At 40.0% G+C, this 21036-nt stretch overlaps 1 protein-coding gene across 4 annotated transcripts; it reads right to left on the bottom strand.

Annotated features, from left to right (window-relative positions):
* Nucleotides 1–411: 411 nt before the first annotated feature.
* Nucleotides 412–20822, bottom strand: LOC149197261 (senescence/dehydration-associated protein At4g35985, chloroplastic-like). Of its 4 annotated transcripts, none has more exons than XM_089405796.1 (4): nucleotides 19795–20822; nucleotides 2683–2849; nucleotides 1075–1159; nucleotides 412–976 (listed from the first exon to the last, which is right to left on the bottom strand). In XM_089405796.1, the coding sequence occupies exons 1-4, from the start codon at nucleotides 20700–20702 to the stop codon at nucleotides 763–765; spliced, it is 1374 nt and encodes a 457-aa protein (XP_089261922.1). In that variant the 5' UTR covers nucleotides 20703–20822; the 3' UTR covers nucleotides 412–762. The 4 variants fall into 4 exon arrangements, with proteins under 4 accessions (XP_089261922.1, XP_089261920.1, XP_089261921.1 ...); XM_089405794.1 differs by lacking the exon at nucleotides 19795–20822 and adding an exon at nucleotides 3029–4050; XM_089405795.1 differs by lacking the exons at nucleotides 412–976; nucleotides 1075–1159; nucleotides 2683–2849 and adding exons at nucleotides 17309–17816; nucleotides 17915–17999; nucleotides 18968–19134 and having other exon boundaries at nucleotides 19795–20810.
* Nucleotides 20823–21036: the final 214 nt, after the last annotated feature.

Below are 21036 nucleotides of genomic sequence, written 5' to 3' on the forward strand. Positions count from 1 at the left end.
GCAACACTAATAACTCAATAGTCCCTTGAAAAATTCTCAAGCAAAAGGTCCTTATAAACCAATAACTATATACACCCTCTCATCAACTTAAAGGAGATTCATTTTGCACAGGAACTACATAACGGCCGGGTGCCACACCCCCCTCTTAATTGTTGAGAGTGCCGATGGGGTGGAGTCCCCACACCAAATCCAATTTCGCTCAGATCTATCACTGCTATTGGGAAACCTTGTCTGTCTCCATAATGTTGTCCAACTAAACAGACCAACGATAATTGGTTCACATGGGCCATTGGGATGAAAGTTCAAGATCTCGTTCCTGATTGGTTCACATGGGCCATCGGGATGAAAGTTCAAGATCTCGTTTCTGATTGCCCAATTTGTTAACAAATCAAAAAGTAAATGAGATTTGAATATGAAAATAGAATCCAATTAGTTTTCCAATTACATATATTATTAAATGAGTTCTCATTTGAATATGAGAAGAGAATCCAATTAGTTTTCTACTGGGCTTCAATTTTTTACGGGCATTCTACACAGTTAAAACCATCAATTTGATCCAGAGGAGGTTACATCGTCAATATGCTCTCCCGTAAATACTTCAAATCACAGCCTTTCCATTGACCCAAGTTGTGCTCCTGCTAGAATTATCTTTCTACTTCCACATTCTCTTTACATCAAAATAAATATACAAATCTGGGGAGCAATTCCACTCCATCAATATCAAAATATAGAAAGAGAAGCAATTCAATTCGAGCAACACGCTTAACGTAAATTCTTGGATGCAGTTTTGGATGCAGTCCTGATTGCGTCGCTGGTTTTCTTGAGTTTTACAACCTTCAAAGCCGATGCTGATACCCTTCCATTCGTTACAGGATCGATGGTCTTCCGAATCTTAAACACGTTCCACGCAGTTCCCATAGCATGCCCCCCAACTGCAAGCGTGTCGCTTGTCACCTGCCCAGCATCCTCCCCAAACCTGCACTCAAATAAAATTCATATTTGCAATTTCAACCTGCACACATATAAAAATTCCTGGTCCAGCAAAGTATACAAACAGAATCCGAATCGCAGTACCTGTGTGAAATAATATCAACTGTAACCTCAGAGGTGGCTGATAGAGCATCCTTCCCTGCTAGTTCAGCGGCTTCTAAAATTTGATCTGAAATTCAAGAACAAAAACCTAATTATTATCAGACGGACTATTTAAAACTTTATTTAGTAATTGTTTCAAGGCAGTTGGATACAACATAGTTACCCATTTTTTTTATTAATTTTCTGTCAAAAAAGACGCAGGTTACATTCACATTTTACATTTTAGATGAGTAGTTGGGTTTAACCTGCCTATTGAGAAACCAAATTTATTAATCATTTAACGATATGATAAGTCATCCTAAAACAAAATATAATGAGTCTAACAAGTCACTATCTAATGTTAAAATAAGCCAATTACTCAAGTACGAGGAGTTGGCTAACCATAGAGAGTCAGAGTGAATGATTGTGTATTTGAGTGTTGAGTCAAATCGAGTTAAGTGATAGATGACTTTTAGTGTGTGGTTGCATGTCAATGCGAGTAGCTAGTTGGAAAATGATAAATACCGTTCACCGGGTTCATTGTAAGTATCATGTTTTATACCGTTCATCGGGTTCATTGTAAGTATCATGTTTTGTGTGATCAATAAAAGAGCTGCAACTCGTGGATTTATGTGTAAATTATTTGTTTTGTCTCCTTCGCTTTTCCAACAAATTGATATCAAAGGATTACCTCCCATCAAAGAACCTGCTAGTACTTGTGATCGCTGCATCTTAGGAAAGAAACACCATGAAAGTTTTCTAAAGGGAGTTGAATACCAAGCAAAACAACCTCTTGAGCTAGTGCATACAGAGTTGTGTGGACTTATGAGGACACAGTGGATTGGTGGAAGTTTTTACTTCCTCACTTTCATTGATGACTACAACAGAAACACATGGGTTTACTTCTTGAAGCAGAAATCAGAAACTTTTGCAAGGTTCAAAGAATTCAAAGCATTAGTAGAGAACCAAAGTGATTGACAGATTAAGGTATTGAGGTGAGAATATGACTCAAAGGCATTCCATGTTTACTGCAAACAACATGGAATCAGAAGACAATTTACAACCATGTACACACCACAATAGAATGGTGTAGTGTGTGGTTGCATGTCAAGGCGAGTAGTTAGTTGGAAAAGGATAAATACCATTCACCAAGTTTATTGTAAGTATCGTGTTTTTTATGATCAATAGAAGATTTGTTCAAGTTCATTGTAAGTATCATGTTTTCTGTGATCAATAAAAAATTTATGTGTGAGCTATTTGTTTTGACTCCTAGGCTTTTCTAACATCTAAAATATTAAAAAACAAATATTATCATTTATATTTTTCAAAACTCAAAAAGAAAGACTAGTCAGTAAGCCAAGCCAAAACAACAAACATCTTAGGGCAAGCCAAAGCAACAAACATCCTTGTTCCGAAAAATTAAATTGCAAATAGATTCTTAGAATATATTAATGAATTATTTTCCAATTAAAAATTTTTAATCAAATTAATAAAAATTCTAAATCCTACCGTAATTCAAATTTAAACTCAATAATAAATACAAATTCACATTCAAACTTAATAATAAATACAAATTCAAACTTAATAACTATGAAATATACAGTGCCTTACTGAAAGCATCCAAGGAAGCAAGAAGGACATCTCCAGGTAACATGCGGAAGAACTTCTGGCCAGCCTTGGAGCCGACAACTGGAGCAGTCACGGCACCGCTTACTGTGATCAACCCCGCCAGCACGTTCTCACTTAGCTTTTCTGTCATCCTCGAGAGCTTTTTCACCCTGCATACATAATGGATCCATGCTAACACAAAATTCAATACCAGATTAAGGTTCTTGATACCACAGGAATTGGTTATATTAAATAGCAATTCAACTGCCCAATAAGCTCCCTCGACGCAGATGTATCTTAACGTTAAGGAAAAAGAAACAATAAAGAAATTAGTTTTCTTTCCATTCACCTTCGAATGCTTTTCTTTGTCCGAGGACTGATCTTGGCCTGACTGGATTTTTTCTTTTCATGGTCATCTGCGGCGGTGGCTTTCTTCACTCGGCCTCGCACGAATTCCCCGCCTTTCCGCACCTGAGAAGTATAAGCATTGGTGCAGAGGAATAAGCCCTTGATGATCTGCCCCGAACCCGCAGCAATGGCCTTGGCCACCACACTGTTATAGTCTTCCACCCTCGGCGCCAACGCAGTCCAGTACGCTCCCTCCGAGTTCCCTAATCGCGGGTTAAGGCGCTTCCACCGTGAAATGCACGTGCAATGAGAAGCCCGCGCGGGCGTGCCGCTGTTCGATTCCGCGGGCAACGAAAGACACGCGTGCTGCTCAAGAAAACAGTCCAGCGAATCCAAGCCCTCTTCGTCTGCAAAAGTCACACCATAATTCAGTATCTCGATCCTATCTTTATCATTTTCTCTCTCTTCAGCTTTGTCTTCATCTGGGACCTCTTCTTCGTCCGGCGGGGGGCGGATGGAAAAGAGGTAGTGGAGCGAATCGAGTTTGAGCGTTGGCTCGTCCTTGGTGAGAGGCCAACACACATCTTCCCCAACTTTGACAAGAAGGGCGATTCCTGTATTCCCCTGAACAAGTCTCACAATGGAAAATTCGCCGCTTCCCAACTGCACGCTGTCGCTAACTTCCTCTCCGGCCTCCACCAAATGCACCACTGCTTCTCCTGGAATCCTCACCAACGTTTCTTCGATAGAATCCCCTCCACCCTCCTCATCAGAATCTTGCAATTGTTGCTCTGCGTCCATTTCCAATAAAGTAGTAAGGTGTTGTTGCTGTATCTTACTCGCAGGAGGAAGTTCAGTGGACTTGTTATTGCTTTTCCTTCGACTGAAGGGGTTCCTGAGCAGAGACTGCATCTTGCGAATTCTGGTTTGGGCACTGCTCATCTCATTTTACCCTCTTTTTCTTGAGGGTGGATTAACACTGTACTTCTCTGATTTATTTGCTTTCCTCCAGACTAGAATATATGGAATTCCTCACCGACTATTCCACTGACTATTGTAACATGCAGCCTACTTTTTCTCTACTCTCCCTTTCGTATTGGTCAATGCAAAGAGGATTCTCACATTTCCAGCTGTCAACCAGTTTACCATCAGCATTAAATTCAAAAAGGATCCAACAGATGAGATGGCAAAGTCATAGAAAAAGAAATAAGGATATATGGGATGGAAAGGTGCATTAAGTTAATAATTATCTTAATATTTATTATGTAATATTATATAGCATATAAAATATCTTATTGTATTGTATGGTGTTTGTTTAATATCTGTTAGGTAATATTATAAAGTATATAAAATAGTATATTTGTTGTTTTAATTATTTTTTTAATTATATAAAAAGTGGTGTTTGAAATTGAGATGGAATTGGATAAATAATTTTATTATTATATGGTTTATAAGATACAGTTTAATTGGTAATGGTTGTTTATAAAGTATTATGTAAAACCATCAAGATTCAAATACCTATTTATAAAATATTATATAAAACAATGAAATTCAAGATTAACATGTTTCATTCAAGATTAACATGTTCATGAATCAAACCAAAAGAAATTGATTATTACAAATTAATTAATTCATTATTATCAAATTTAATATGTGATTTTAATTTGAAATTTTTTCCCTAATAATAAATATGTGTACTTTCATCCTGATTGGGGTGCGAGCTGGTGGTTGGGAAATCAAATAGAGGTTTAATAGAGGGTACCTCTGAGCACTGTACCACCGCCCCACACACTCGAGGCGATGGGTGTGGTGGCCCTTTGCATGATTTCATGCAGGGAAGGTGGGAAAGTTGGCAGCGAGGGTTATGGTTGTGAAGGCATAAATAGGAGAAGAGGGAGACAATTGGGTGTTGTAGTTTGGTTTGATCGTGGATGGGCAGGTTGGTGCACTAGACGGGTTCTGTGACGCCATCTAGGGAACCAAGCAATTCATCCGATTGCAGGAGTTCACGGGTATGTATTTTGGTATCTCTCATCCCTCACAATGTTGACCTGTTTTGTTTTCGTTGGAGGGAGAGGGGGAGAATTATGGGTGAAAACTGTGAAATTGAGAAGCGATGGAGGAATTGGGGGTGGAGACTGGTGGTTTTTGCATGGTCTTGCGTCTGTATCCTGCATCCGCTTAGTATTGTTTCCATTTCCCTTTGTTTTGAAATTATGTTGTCTCGCATGGGAACCCTGGGAATTCTAGGCAGAGGGCTGAGTGGGGATGCTTGTAGAGGTCCTGCGGATATAAGTAGAGAGACAAGCTTGGGGGGGGGGAGAGTGTGTCAATCCACCTGCAATTTAGGAGAAGGTTCTTGTTGTAGATGCAAGTGTAGCTGTTGGGTGGTAGATAGAAACCACAATAGAGAGGGAAAGGCTAAGAACTATGGGTGGGAAGTCTGGCAAGGGAACGGTAATGGCTATAATAGGTGGATAGGCGATGGCAACGTCATGGGGCTTAGGGATGAGGGGATGACTGGGTTGGTCTCTCTGATTGTGTCTTGGGCAGAGGGAAAAGGGTATGCATACCATGGTTAGTTGAACGAAGGCATGCGACAGTGCTCACCAACTAGTAATTAGGGAATGGCAGCTAACTGGCCTGAGGCCGAGAGGAGGTGGTTGTGGTGACAAGGTACCACTGCGGATGGTAGTGTGTCGGCCCCCTCTAGGGAATTGACCTACGACCATGAAGGCCCTTGAAATGTAATCGATGCGAAAGGGGAGGAACAAGGCGGGGTGGGAACTTGTAATAATATCACCTGGGGGTGAGACTATTGTTATATCATGTTTAATTGTTTCTGGTTAATGAATTGTTGCAATGAATAGGACTGGGACAGCACAACCATGGCTCGTCTTGTCGAAAGTCATGGTCATGGAAGACGAGCCCAAGCGACCAGAGAGGAAACAAGACTCAGGCACGTCTGAGGCACACAGAGGTAGGAAAATTGTGGAAAGACTTATCAGTGAGGCAGTAGAGGCATACTGTGAGGGCACAGATGAAGGTATTTGTAAAATTCTAGAGGAATGGGAAGAGGAAGTCAAACAGGAAAGCCAGACGGACACGAAAATGGAGGATTGGAGGACACTTGTCCCGGACCCTGGCAACACTAGAGGTGGGATCACCTAATGTTCGTTTGCTTATTGAATTCTTTTATCTCGACTTTTTTGGAGCGAAACAACTAGGGGATGGAATAACCAAAGAAAATTGTGTTTCTGGAATACTAGATGCCAAGCAAGAAACTATTGCTTATATCTTGTCCACTACTGAAATGATATCAAAAGATTCTCAATGGAAGCAACTTTCTAAGGCAGGGAATACATGATTTTTACATATGGCACTATTCTTGCAAAACAACATGCTTGAAAATGCAAGGGAAAATCACTCTCATTTTGGTTGGACCCTTCACATCCATTCTTTTCTAGATCAGTGAATATCTTGATTTAATATCTCTTTTACTGTTTGTTTTGATAATAATATTTCCATGAATATCTTTGCAGAGAATTTAATTCTCAGGGTGATAATGAATTTGTCTAAAGAGCAGTAGGCATTGTGGAAGCAAAGATGTGATGCATTGCTGGTGAAAGATTACCTCAATCAGGCAAGAGAAGCTAAGAAGCAGGGTAGGAAAGAGAGGAGGCATAAGGAGGCATAGGTTATCTTGGTTGCAGCCACAGAAGCAGCTATAGCTTCTCCTAGGATTAGTTCATCCAGGAAGGATGGAATTGCAGATGCAATTTAAGAGCACAATCTGTGTCAGGTTAGCTTTCCTAGAAAGCATTCACACTTGGATGATTGGAATAACATGAAATCTGATTTTTCTGGCATATTTTCTACATCAAAGCCAATTAAAGTATCACTGTAGAAACATTTGAAAGGGAACATTACTGCTGGACGCCCAAGCTCTTCTTCTCAGACAATGTTGCGGGCTAAAGAGACAATGTCTCGGCCCCTTGTTGTAAAAGTTCCATCGGAAAGGCATTTTGATTGTTACCAGGTGTCATCTAGCTCACCAAGAGAAGAATCTCTTTTGTGCGATATTTGTAGATTGCCAGAATCTACTTGCTCAAAGAAGATTTGTGTTTACAATTACTGCAAGGTAATCTAGCTATTCCTTTCTCTATTTTATTTTTATCTCTCTATTCACTGTAGTATTGTTACAGTGGATTATACTGGGTATCTTAAAATTTCCATGTCAAAATTATATTGCAAGTAGAAATTTACCAAGATTGATATGGTATTTTAAGGAATTTTGTTGGAGGATGATATTGTCAGCCATGTGAAGCTTTAAACTGGCAATACCAACTCCAAGGCATGAGGCATCCAACCATATCTAGCCATGGTATGCCTGGTTGTGGTGTGAATTGTGCTCTATGTAGTGGTTTGAGTGGTTCTTTTAAGAAGACTACTGATGGCCAATGGGTTCATGGATTTTGCGTTGAGGTAAAAATCTATGATTGAATAGTGTTTGCTTTAGAAGAATGTAAGAAGTTATTTATCCAAAATCTTATCGTTGATTTTATATTTTGTGTTAATGATTTAGTGAGGAGAAATATATTTTCTCCCTTATGGTGTCTTCATTTACTTATTGAACCTATCGTGGTTGTTGGAGAATATGTTCAAGAGGGATCAAATTTAGCTTGTTGAAGAGATGGTATGTTTGAATTGAGATACTGCTAAACTATTAATAATGGATATAAGTTTGAGCATGCTGAATTGTTTTGTTTTACCTGTTCTGTGCATGATTGTTGCATCTCAATTTTGTTTAGTGGAATGTTGTTAGAGACCTATATTAGCATCTCATTGAATGATTTGGTCATTAACATATTGATGAAGGTGGATCTGTGCAATGTTAAAATTAACAATTGGTATGCTATGAAATTCAGGAAATACTTTTTAGGTAACGATATATGCTGCCTTGCAGTATTTGTCATCAGCAAGGTGCCTGTTTGAAGGTTAGGATTCAATGTATATGAAAGTTTGAAACTTATAATAACACTTGTTAGGTTAGTAGATTGTTCTATCCTTGGTAATTCTCACAGAATCTATATTTTGTTTCTGCACTAACTCACAGAAATATTTTGTGGTTTCACAATGTATTTTTGGTCACCGCCAAAGCACTTTCCATCCCTTATGTGCAAGAGACTCTGGGTTTTACATCACTGTGATTACTCATGGTGGAAGGGTTCAACATAAAGCATATTGTGAAAAACATTGTGCAGAGAAAAAGCTAAAGGTACATGTAACAACATATATATTCCAGTGAATTTCCAAAGTGTTAATTCAATATAATAATGCAATATGCAGGCTTAAGCACAACGATGTGAAGGAACTGAGGAGTTGAAGACAATAAAAAAAATGCGGGTGAGCATATGTAGCAATCTTGTGCAAGCTTTTTTGCATTCTAAAATGGTTTGTAGAAATCCCAGGGCATTTTCTTGCATACAATCTCAAAGGCTTTATGTAGTCACATGTTAGCTCCTATATTTAAAGAATGTAATCCAGAATTTTGGTTTTCACATGGATTCATTTATGACCTACTTGCATATCCTCGTCATCATTCATTTTTAGATGGATTCATTCATGAGCTTCTTAATTATCCTTGTTATTGCTTGCATTGTTCTTATGCCTAGACCCACTCTCATGATTCCCTCATTCCACGCCATCAGTACAAGTGACTTTCATTCTAGGCCCCCCTCAAGGTTGACTTGTTGTGTGTGGGCTCTATTTTGTCAAACTTTTGATGATTTCGAACATTATAGGGTGTTCTTTATTACTAGCGTTAATCCACTACTCCATCACATCATCAGACATTTGATATTGTTCCATCCATTGCTCTCGAGTCTCAACATCACAACACACACAACTGAAGTTTGCTTCAGTTAGATTATCCAGAACACAACTAGAGGTCATTGTGACCATACCTTATAGCCATGTAGCAGACAACATGAGACATTAGAAAGACAGTGAAATTGAATGAGGCTAAAGATTTAATAAATAATATGTTGTTTGAACCAAATCCTTTGGTATGTCAAACCTTGTTCTCTTCTTGTATAATCCATTGAAATGTGGATTTAATGAAACAAGAAACAAAACATATTCTCAAGTTGGAACCACAAGATGCTCCGACATATGTTATTTTGTCCAATATATATGTTGCAACTGGTAGGTGGGATTTTCTCGCAAATGTGAGGAAAAAGATGAAAGAGAAAGCATTGAAAAAATAACCAAGAGTTAGCTGGATTGAGGTGAAAGGTAGGGTGCATAGTTTCACTTTCAAAGACAAAAGGCATCCACAAATAAAAGTGATCTATGAGAAGCTGGAGGAATTAACCAAGTTGATGAAGGAGGAAAGGTATGTGTCCAATACAAACTTTGTTTTGCACGATGTAGAGGATGAGCAAAAAGAACATTTTTTATCCTATCATAGTGAGAAACTGGCAATTGTGTTTGGGCTTATTAGTATTCCTGGGAGAATGCCTATTCGAATCATCAAGAATCTTTGCATTTGTGGTGATTGTCATACTGCTTCCAAACTCATTTCTAAAATTGCAGGGTGAGAACTTATTGTGAGGGATGTCAGTCGGTATCATCATTTCAAGGATGGAATGTGTTCTTGTGGGGATTTTTGGCGATACTAAAACAAGAGACAATTATATGTATGTGATTCCCTCTTACAAGGAAAACTGATTGATTCTTGATCTCTAGCATCTTGCATTGACAATGTATATTCCAAGCATTGGAAGATGATAAACATTAGATCAACAAAAAGATGATCCTTGACCTTGCTAGATTTAGGATCAAAGTCCCACCAGTCTTTCTAAGAAGACACAGGGAATGTAAAATTGTATTTTCTTGGTAGTGCCAATGTTGTTGTTGGAAAGTACAATTGATCTTGTAACGTCCTGCAGTCATTGGGCAGCCGGGCGTGCGTCCTTACCTCCGTGCGATGCGGTTAAAACATGCGATGGTGCGTGGAGCGACAAGGGCAGGCACATGTGCGGGTGTAATGGAGTCTCCATGAGTTTATATGGCGTGTAGGAGTGCGGTGTTACGATGGGCGAGCCGACCTTGTGGAGGGGCTTCGTTTCATTGTGAACGCGTTGGTGGAGAGGTCGGCCATGGGGGCGACCTCCACACGAAGTTGCATATAAGTGTTGCGATGTGGGAAGACATTTGCAATGAACACAAGTCGCTCTCATCTACGAGCTAAGGTGCGAAGGAAGGGTGAAGCAAGCCGCCGAAAGGCGCAATTCTATGCGCCCGCCCGCTGGGCAATCTACACGGATTTAGCACGAAGTCGTTATGGTTGAGGTGCGGGTGGAGGGTGCGCTAGGGCGCCCGCCTACCGATGTTGTTGGTGCGAGCTGGATTGAGCCGGGCGTGGGTCGCGCATGGCGTGCCCGCCTGCTGGCAAATGAACTTGTGTTATTGTATGTTGTGGTATTTTGGGTGAAGGTTGCGGTGAGCGTGTCGTGCACTCTTGCACGGGCAACGCCCAACCTTGTTTATAAACGCCGGTGGAGCATTCGTTCCCAGTCATTGTAATCTTTCTCATATATAATAAAAAGATTACTTCTCTTATATTATTGGGTTATTATTGTTATTGTATTATTAATGGATTCCGTACATTAATAATGTTAAATTCATGTTATTATGAATTGTTGAAGGCGTAGTTCATAAAGTTAATTAACGATGGATAAAGTTATTAACTTAGGTGGTGCCGCACCCGGCCAATTCAAGGAAAAAAGAATTGGGGGCGTGACAGGTGGTATCAGAGCAGGTTCACAGGGAGTGAAGTCGTTGCTTGATGATGAACGCAGAGAACAGACATGTATGCAAGGAAACGTTATGGAGAAATCATGGATGAATAGCCTGGGTTTCGTGGACTTGATGGTTCATGGCAAGACCATTCAAGCTCTGGTGGACACGGGGGCCACTCATAACTTCATGACGACATGGTTGGAAAAAGAGGTTGGACTGATGATCTTCCCATCGAATGTGGAAGTCAAGGCAGTGAACTCGAGATCTAAAGTGGCGGGTTTGGTACACGAAGTACCTGTGCAAATAAAAGACTGGAAGGGTCAGCTGGACTTCACAGTGATGGAGATGAATGACTTTGATATGATACTCGGACAGGATTTCTTGAAAGGCAACAAGGCTATTGTTGTCCGCTTATGTGATGAGGTGGTGCTGGTTGGACAGACACAAACTTGGACTTTGCCCACTCATAGGCAAAGGAGGGAAGTCAAGGTGCAGCATGTTTCGGCACTGAGTTTGGAGAAGGCTATGAAGGAATCAGATATGGAGACATATGCGGTGATGTTCAAGGATGTCGAAGGTGATGGAGTGGGGACACCTGTTCCAGCTGAGATTTCCGAGGTGCTGACCAAATATGCAGATTTGATGCCTGATGAGCTACCAAAGAAGCTTCCACCAAGGCGTGCAGTGGACCATAGCATTGAGCTTGAGCCAGGAAAGCAACCCCCGGCTAAAGCACCTTATCGATTGTCAGGGCCTGAGTTGGAGGAATTGAAACGACAGCTAAAGGAGTTAGCTGATGCAGGTTTCATTAGACCTTCAAGGTCCCCTTATGGAGCTCTGATATTGTTCCAGCGAAAGAAGGATACGAATGAGCTACGGATGTGCTGTGATTATCGTGCATTGAACAAGCAGATGGTAAGGAACAGGTATCCTTTGCCATTGGCTACTGATTGCTTTGACAAGCTTGCGAAATCCCGAGTGTTTTCCAAGCTGGACTTGAGGCATGGGTATTATCAGGGGCGGATAGCTAAAGGAGACGAGAAGAAGACCGCGATAGTAACAAGGTATGGTAGCTTTGAGTTCCTTGTTATGCCATTCAGGTTGTGCAATGATCCTACTACATTTTTCACTTTGATGAATGATGTCCTACGACCATACTTGGATTCATTCGTAGTAGCGTACCTGGACGATATAGTGGTGTTCAGTGACAACATGGAGGATCATAAGAAGCACTTGGTGATGGTGTTCGAAGCATTGAGGGAAAATCAATTGTTCTTGAAGAAGTCTAAGTGTGTGTTTGCTCAGACCGAGATTCCATTCCTTGGGCATATTGTTGGTCAAGGGTACATACGGATGGAGCTGAGCAGAGTGAAGGCGATCGAGGACTGGGTTGAACCGAAGAATGTCCATGAGATGAGGGTGTTCTTGGGCATGACCAACTACCAACGGAAGTTTGTAGAAGGGTACTCCGAGGTGACATCGGCACTGACAGACTTATTGAAGAAAGACAAGAGGTGGAGTTGGACGAGAAAATGTCAAGAGGCATTTGATGACTTGAAGAAGAGGATGGCTACAGCACCGATACTGAAGTTGCCTGATTTCGAGAGACCGTTTGAGGTGCACACTGATGCTTCAGATTTTTCCATAGGAGGGGTTCTTATGCAGGATGGGCATCCGGTGGCGTATGAGAGTCGGAAGTTGCATGATAGAGAACAGAGGTATCCGGTTCATGAGAAGGAGATGACTGCCATCATCCATTGTCTTCATGTGTGGAGGCATTACCTGATTGGGAAGTCGTTTGTTGTCAAGACGGACAACATTGCAGCAAGTTATTTTGCATCACAACCGAAGCTTTCTGCAAAGCAAGCTCGTTGTCAGGACTTCTTGGCAGAATTCGACATGACTATCGAGTATAGACCGGGAAGGCACAATGCGGTAGCAGATGCCCTTAGCAGGAAGGGTCAACTTGCAACATTGGAAGGTGAAGACTGGGCAGCTAGGAGTAGGAGTCGAGTTCAGATGTCAGAAGAGATGCAGAATAAGATCAAGGAAAGTGTTGAAACCGATACTTTGGCGCAGAATATAGTGAAGCAGATAAAGGAGGGGAAGACACGAAAGTTCTTTCTACGAGACGGGTTCTTGTTCTTTGGAAATCGACTCTATGTTCCAAAGTCATCTGGACTCAGGAGGCACCTTTTGAAGGAGTGCCACAACTTGCCATGGTTTGGCCACCCAAGGATGTGTCGTTCTTTGGCATTGTTGGAGAGAGGATTCTTTTGGGAGAAGATGCGGGAGGATGTAGAGGAGTATGTACATACATGCATCATTTGTCAATAGGACAAATCGGATACTAAGAGGCAAGGAGGAATGTTGCAGCATTTATCGATTCCAGAGATGCCATGGATGAGTGTCTCGATGGATTTCATCACTCAGTTGCCACAGGTTCAGGGGTATAATGGGATTATGGTCGTGGTTGATCGTTTTTCCAAGTATGATGTCTTTGTTCCTACAAAGATACCTTGTGGAGCCGAGCAGACTGTGGAGTTGTTCTTTAAGAACATAGTGAAGTATTGGGGGATACCATTAAGCATTATGTCAGATAGAGATCTGCCTTTTGCAGGCAGATTTTGGACCACATTTTTCAAGTTAGTCGGGACAGAGTAGTTGATGAGTTCGAGTTACCATCCGTAGACAGATGGGCAGACCGAGAGGATCAATGCATTACTGGAGGACTACTTGAGACATTATGTGACGGCTGATAAGAAGAATTGGTCTGAACTCTTGGATATTGCTCAGTTTAGCTACAATATTCAAAAGAGTTCTGCGACGGGGTATAGTCCATTTGAGTTGGTGAATGGGCAGATGCCGGTTGCACTACATACCATAGTGACGGGAGGCTTCTTGAGAAGTCCTCATGCGAAGAAGTTCATGAAGGCTTGGGAGGAGACCTTGGAGTTAGCACGGTTGTGCTTGCACGATGCTGCAAGGAGGATGAAAAAGTATGCTGATCGTGGGAGATGGGAGGCACACTTCAGTGTGGGAGATATGGTGTTTCTCAGGATTACCGGGGAGCAGTTTCAGCCAGCCAAGGGGACTACGAGCAAACTGACACGGAAGTATGAGGGACCATTCCGAGTGAAGAAGAGAGTGGGGGAAGTTGCTTACGAGCTGGAGCTTCCACGCCATATGCACATGAAGCATCCAGTTTTTCATGTGAGTCAGTTGAAGAGATGTAGACTTGATTCAGACCATCCAGAGAGAGTTGAACCGCCGAGAGGACCAGCCGGGATTGTGGACAAGCCAGGATTGGAGTTGGAGAAGATTTTGAGACTCAGAACTACAGGGGTTGGTTGCCACATGAGAAGGGAATTTCTTGTCAGATGGAAGAATGCACCGGAGGAAGAAAGTTGGGAATTGAAGGACTCACTTTGGAGATGGAAGGATAAGATCGAGAAGTACAACAGGAAGCTGATGAGACGAGCAGGATTGTCGAGGGCAACAATGATTTCAAGTGGGGGAGGATGTAACGTCCTGCAGTCATCGGGCAGCCAGGCGCGCGTCCTTACCTCTGTGCGATGCGGTTAAAACATGCGATGGTGCATGGAGCGACAAGGGCAAGCACATGTGCGGGTGTAATGGCGTCTCCACGAGTTTATATGGCGTGTAGGAGTGCGGTGTTACGATGGGCGAGCCGACCTTGTGGAGGGGCTTCGTTTCATTGTGAACGCGTTGGTGGAGAAGTCGGCCATGGGGGCGACCTCCACACGAAGTTGCATATAAGTGTTGCGATGTGGGAAGACATTTGCAACGAACACAAGTCGCTCTCATCTACGAGCTAAGGTTCGAAGGAAGGGTGAAGCAAGCCGCGGCAAGGCGCAGTTCTATGCGCCCGCCCGCCGGGCAGTCTACACGGATTTAGCACAAAGTCGTTGTGGTTGAGGCACGGGTGGAGGGTGCGCTAGGGCGCCCGCCCGCCGGTGTTGTTGGTGCGAGTTGGATTGAGCCAGGCGTGGGTCGTGCACGGCGTGCCCGCCTGCTGGCAAATGAACTTGTGTTATTGTATGTTGTGGTATTTTGGGTGAAGGTTGCGGTGAGTGTGTCGTGCGCTCTTGCACGGGCAGTGCCCAACCTTGTTTATAAATGTCGATGGAGCGTTCGCTCCCGGTCATTGTAATCTTTCTCATATATAATAAAAAGATTACTTCTCTTATATTATTGGGTTATTATTGTTCTTGTATTATTAATGGATTCCGCACATTAATAATGTTAAATTCATGTTATTATGAATTGTTGAAGTCGTAGTTCGTAAAGTTAATTAACGATGGATAAAGTTATTAACTTAGGCGGTGTCGCACACGGCCAATTTAAGGAAAAAAGAATTGGGGGCGTGACAGATCTAGTTTCATGCTCCAATATTCTCTTGTATTTCTAGTATCTTGTTACTTGGAGCCAGAGGACACAATTACCATTGCAGAAGATAGTTTTTCCCAAATTTTGTTTCTTTGCTTCTATTTGTCGAACACAAAAGCAAAGAGCAACAAGATTTGTTGTATCTAGATACAATCTTAGGGAAGGTATTTAGCTTTTGCAAGATTGGATACCTGCTTGAAGAAAGATCACAAAATGGTGCTAGATGTTGATGGGATGTAGGAAATGGATTGAGTGTTAGGTGAAGCCTTTCACACCCTTGTAAGATCACCAGGCTAGTCCAAGAATTTGTCCACCAGAAAGAGCTCCTAAAAGTTGACCACTTTTACTATGTACAAAACATGCATTGATATATAGACCATTTCAGTGGCTGGAATGAGTGATGAACACCAGTTTAAAGGTAACTTGCAATCTCCACCTCATTATTTGAGTATTAGATATTCTTTGGAAAAAATATCGAAGTATTATTACCTCTAATAAAGGTGTTGGAGAATTGACATTCAACCACGAAAACTTCACTTGTAAAAGATTTTCATTATCTCTCTTATGTAAGTTATTCATATGATATCAAATTTCAAGATATGTATTGTAATATACCCAAATTTCCACTTTGCAGATGGCTCAAATTTAACACATTCGTTGATTCAACAGTTTATGGAGGGTACTAATTTTTGCTTGGACATTTTTGCAAAAGGAGCAAGAGTAGTTGTTAGAAAGGAAAAAACAGGGTTTTGTTTTGGCCAAGATGAATCCCCTACTTGTCTGAATCATAAATGAAAGCTTATGAATCTTGGGGAGACTATTTCTTATTTGGGTAGGTCCTTCGGTAAATAGTTTTTCAGTTGTTGATTGTTGGAGATGGATAATAGCCAAGTTTTAAAAAAGAAAAATTCAAGCTTGGAGTAATATTGACGTACTGCCTTCCAAGAAGATTGAAATTGTTGATAAATTTCTAGCAATGGGTCACATTGGTACCTGTTCCTATAAAATGTTGGAACAGGTACTCCAAAACTTTTATTGGGAAGCAAGGTGGGGTAAGAAGGATTGGCGTGGTGTCTTTGATTTTTTTTGTAATTGCACTTTACCAAGTGATGAAGGGGGATTGGACATCTCCAACATTAGTAAACAAATGATTTCCATTGTTCCTTTAGATTTGTGTAACCTCTATACAAAATTTTCATTTTTTTGAGATTCTGTGAAGATGCTAATATACTTTGTGCCTGTAAATATTTGCAATGTTCTGGGACATTTATGTTAGTGTAATTTTCTTCTTAAATTTAACCTCCTTGCTACATGCTTTAGAAGATATATAGAAAATCAAATTTCGATTTTATTTCACTTTCCATATATATTTCACTTGCTTATTGGCTTCCAAATTCCCATTTTTATTGGTGTTCTTTTGCACGCTAGTTTTAAAATCAATGTCGATATATGCAATTTCAAGGGCTAACATAACTCCAAAATATTTCTTTAAAGGGCGCTAGCTCAATGGAAGAGCAGAAGGTGGTTTGATTCCACTGTGTCCTAATATGAATTAATCAATGATATTGGATTTTATTTTTAATTAAATACTTTTAATATTTTTTAATATTGGTTTATTTAATAGTGAGATATTTTTCTAGATTCATTATTTTATATTGTCTCTAAAGATACAAAAGTGATGGTGTATTATCTTTGAATGTAATTTTTTATTGTCTCTAAAGAGACAATAGTTAGGATCAAAGATATTGTCTCTTTAAAGACAATATCCCTTTAATCAACTATTGTCTCTAGAAAGACAAAAATGAAATTGTCTTTATAGAGACAAAAATGCTTGTGTTGTATATTGTCTTTATAGAGACAATATTTTAAAACAATTTAATTTGAGACACCGCTTAAAGACAATATTTAACAAGTTTTATTTTGTCTCAAGTTAAGATAATTATCCAAAAATTATCTTGTGTTGTAGTGGATGCAACTTTAGGAGAATTAAATTATCACAAAGAGTATATAAAATTTATTCAACATCCAGCAATTTTGATGATAACATCCCACAATGACATTGGGATTAATTCAAATATACAAATATATATAAAAAATAAAAGCTCTACTTGGCTTCCATTCTTTTACCAGCATTCTACACAGTTAGAAACATCGATTTTATCAGGAGGGGGTTACATTGTTAATATACTCTCCCATATATACTCCAAATCACAGCGTTTACATAAACCTAACTTGTGTTCTTGCGAAAATTATCTTCATACTTCCAGATTCTATTTACATCAAAATAAATACATATACATGTTGGGAGCCATCAAGATAAAAATATAGAGAGAGAAGCATTTCAATTCGAGCAACACCCTTAGCGTAAATCCTTGGATGCAGTTTTGGATGCAGTCCTGATTGCGTCGCTGGTTTTCTTGAGTTTTACAACCTTCAAAGCCGATGCTGATAACCTTCCATTCGTTACAGGATCGATGGTCTTCTGAATCTTAAACACATTCCACGCAGTTCCCATAGCATGCCCCCCAACTGCAAGCGTGTCACTTGTTACCTCCCCAGCATCCTCCCCAAACCTGCACCCAAATAAATTTCATATTTGCAATTTCAACCTGCACACATATAAAAATTCCTGGTCCAGCAAAGTATACAAACAGAATCCAAATCGCAGTACCTGTGTGAAACAATTTCAACTGTAACCTCAGAAGTGGCTGATATAGCATCCTTCCCTGCTAGTTCAGCGGCGTCTAAAATTTGATCTGAATTTCAAGAATAAAAAGCTAATTATTATCATACCCAGTGTTTAAAATTTCATTTAATAACTGTTTTAAGGTATTGGGATCGATACATCAGAGAAAGTTACGAGAACATGTTAGCATCAGTTTTTTGGCATTGTTTTTAACAAAGAGAATTATTGGAAAGTTGGGCCAGCTCGTCATCACTTTGAATCTGAAAATGATTGAATTGCAAAAAGAGAACTAATGATCTCATAGACTATTTTTAGTCTAGTAGACCTTAAAATATCATTTTATTTCATTTACACCATAGTTACCCAAAACTAATGGTCTTATAGACTATTTTTAGTCTTTGGACCTTAAAATATCATTTCATTTCATTTACACCATAGCTATCCAATTTGACCCAGTCAGTAACAAAAATTCAAAAATTCCCCAATTCAAGATTTCATGGTCTGGAACATCAGAACTGATTTAATAATAGCTTTTTCATGTCCAATTTTGTATTTTGGGGTAAGTTGGTAAGATTTTTCTATTAATAAGAAACTAAATCTATTTAATTACTTAAGGGCATGATAAGCCATCCAAAAACAAAAGATAATGAGTCTTAACAAGCTATTGTTTAGAATATTAAAAAATATTAATATTTATTGAATTAAAGCTTTTGTGATTTATATCAAATTTTTCAGACAAGTTACCTGATTATTGCTAAAACCTTGTCTCAAAAACACTAATATTATCATTTATATTTTTCAGAACTTCGAGAAAAAAAACTAATGAGCTAGGCAAGCCAAAACAACCAGCATCATAGTTCAGAAAAAACTTGAATTACAAATAAATTCTTAAAATATCTTGACGACCTATTTTCCAATTGAAATTTTTAATCAAATTAATCAAAATCCTAAATCCTACATTAATTCAAATTTAAACTTAGTAATACATACGAATTCAAATTCAAACTTAGTAATAAATACATAAATACAGTGCCTTACTGAAAGCATCCAGGGAAGCAAGAATGACATCTCCAGGTAACGTGCTAAAGAACTTCTGGCCAGCCTTGGAGCCAACAACCGGAGCAGTCACAGCACCGCTTACTGTGATAATCCCCGCCAGCACGTCCTCAGTTAGCTTTTCTGTCATCCTCGAAAGCTTTTTCACCCTACATACATAATGGATCCATGCCAACACAAAATTCAATACCAGATTAAGGTTCTTGATACCACATGAATTGGTTATGGTTGTTTTTGTTTTTAATATTCAAAGGATTTAAATCTTAAAATTCACCAGGTAATTCATAATATTAGGGATTTCTTAAATTTTACAATTTAAATAATATTTCAAAATATGGCTATATACAATTTGAGTAGCAATTCAATTATCTAATAAGCTTTTTCAATTTACCTAATATTTTAAAATGGGAGATATACAATTTGAGTAGCAGTTCAAGTACCTAAGAATTTTTTATGACGATATATAATTGGAGTAACAATTGAACTGCCCAATAAACTTTTTAATTTATATAATATTTCACAACATGACTATAATATTAATATAGCTGTCAAAAGTAGAAGCGTAGGGTTAGAATTCTTGTAATCTAGCAGATGGAGTGTTTGAATCATGTTTTTTAATGGTGGATTCAATATCATCAAAATCGTCTAGGACACTTAAAATTATGAATTTTGACAGTTTTTACTTGGATTTACAAAAATCCCTACTCGATTTTTTCAAAATATAACCGCAATTTCCATAACTTTCAGAACAAAAAAACCATTAACTACTGCGAAAAAACAATAAAGAAGTTAGTTTTCTTTCCATTCACCTTCGAATGTTTTTCTTTGTCTGATGACTGCTCTTGGCAGCACTGCTTTTTTTCTTTTCATGGTCCTCTGCTGCGGTGGCTTTCTTCACTCGGCCTCGCACGAATTCGCCGCCTTTCCGCACCTGAGAAGTATAAGCATTGGAGCAGAGGAATAAGCCCTTGATGATCTGCCCCGACCCCTCAGCAATGGCCTTCGCCACAACACCGTTATAGTCTTCGACCCTCGGCGCCAACGCAGTCCAGTATGCTCCCTCTGATTTCCCTAATCGCGGATTAAGGCGCTTCCACCATGGAATGCACGTGCAGCGAGAAGCCTTCGTGGGCGTGCCGCTGATCGATTCCGCGGGCAACGAAAGACAGGAGTGCTGCTCAAGAAAACTGTCCAGCGAATCCAAGCCCTCTTCGTCTGCAAAAGTTACACCATAGTTCAGTATCTCAGAGCTATCTTTATCATTTTCTCTCTCTTCAGCTTTATCTTCATCTGTGGCCTCTTTGTCAGGCGGGGGACGGATGGAAAAGAGGTAGTGGCGAGAATCGAGTTTGAGCGTTGGCTCGTCCTTGGTGAGAGGCCAATGCAAATCTTCCCCAACTTTGACAAAAAGGGCGATTCCTGTATTCCCCTGAACAAGTCTCGCAATGGAAAATTCGCCGCTCCCCAACTGCACGCTGTCGCTAACTTCCTCTCCGGCCTCCACCAAATTCACCACTGCTACTCCTGGAATCCTCACCAACGTTTCTTGAGCAGAATCCCCTCCACCCTCCTGATCAGAATCTTGCAATTGTTGCTCTGCGTCCGTTTCCTCTAAAGTAGTAAGGCGTTGTTGCTGTATCTCACTATTTGCGGCAGGTTCAGTGGACTTGTTATTGCTTTTCCTTCGACGGAAGGGGTTCCTGAGCAGAGACTGCATCTTGCGAATTCTGGTTTGGGCACTGCTTATCTCATTTTACCCCCTTTTTTTCAAAGGACGATTAACAGTGTGTACTTCTGCTGATTTAGTTGCTTTTCCTCCAGAGTAAAATATATGGAATTCCTCACCGACTCTTCCACTGACCAGTACTATTGTAAGATGCAGCCGACTTTTTCTCTTCTATCCGTTTCGTATTGGTTAATGCAAAGAGGATTCCCACATTTCCAGCTGTCAACCAGACTATCATCAGCATTAATTGAGATGGAAATGGCAAAGTGATAGAAAAAGAAATAAAAAAAAGCAATAAGTTAATAATTATCTTATTCTATTTTAT

Source organism: Pinus tabuliformis, chromosome 2_2 (assembly GCF_031772625.1).
Source record: "Pinus tabuliformis cultivar Carrire ecotype Pingquan chromosome 2_2, CPIR1, whole genome shotgun sequence".
NCBI lineage: Eukaryota > Viridiplantae > Streptophyta > Pinopsida > Pinales > Pinaceae > Pinus > Pinus tabuliformis.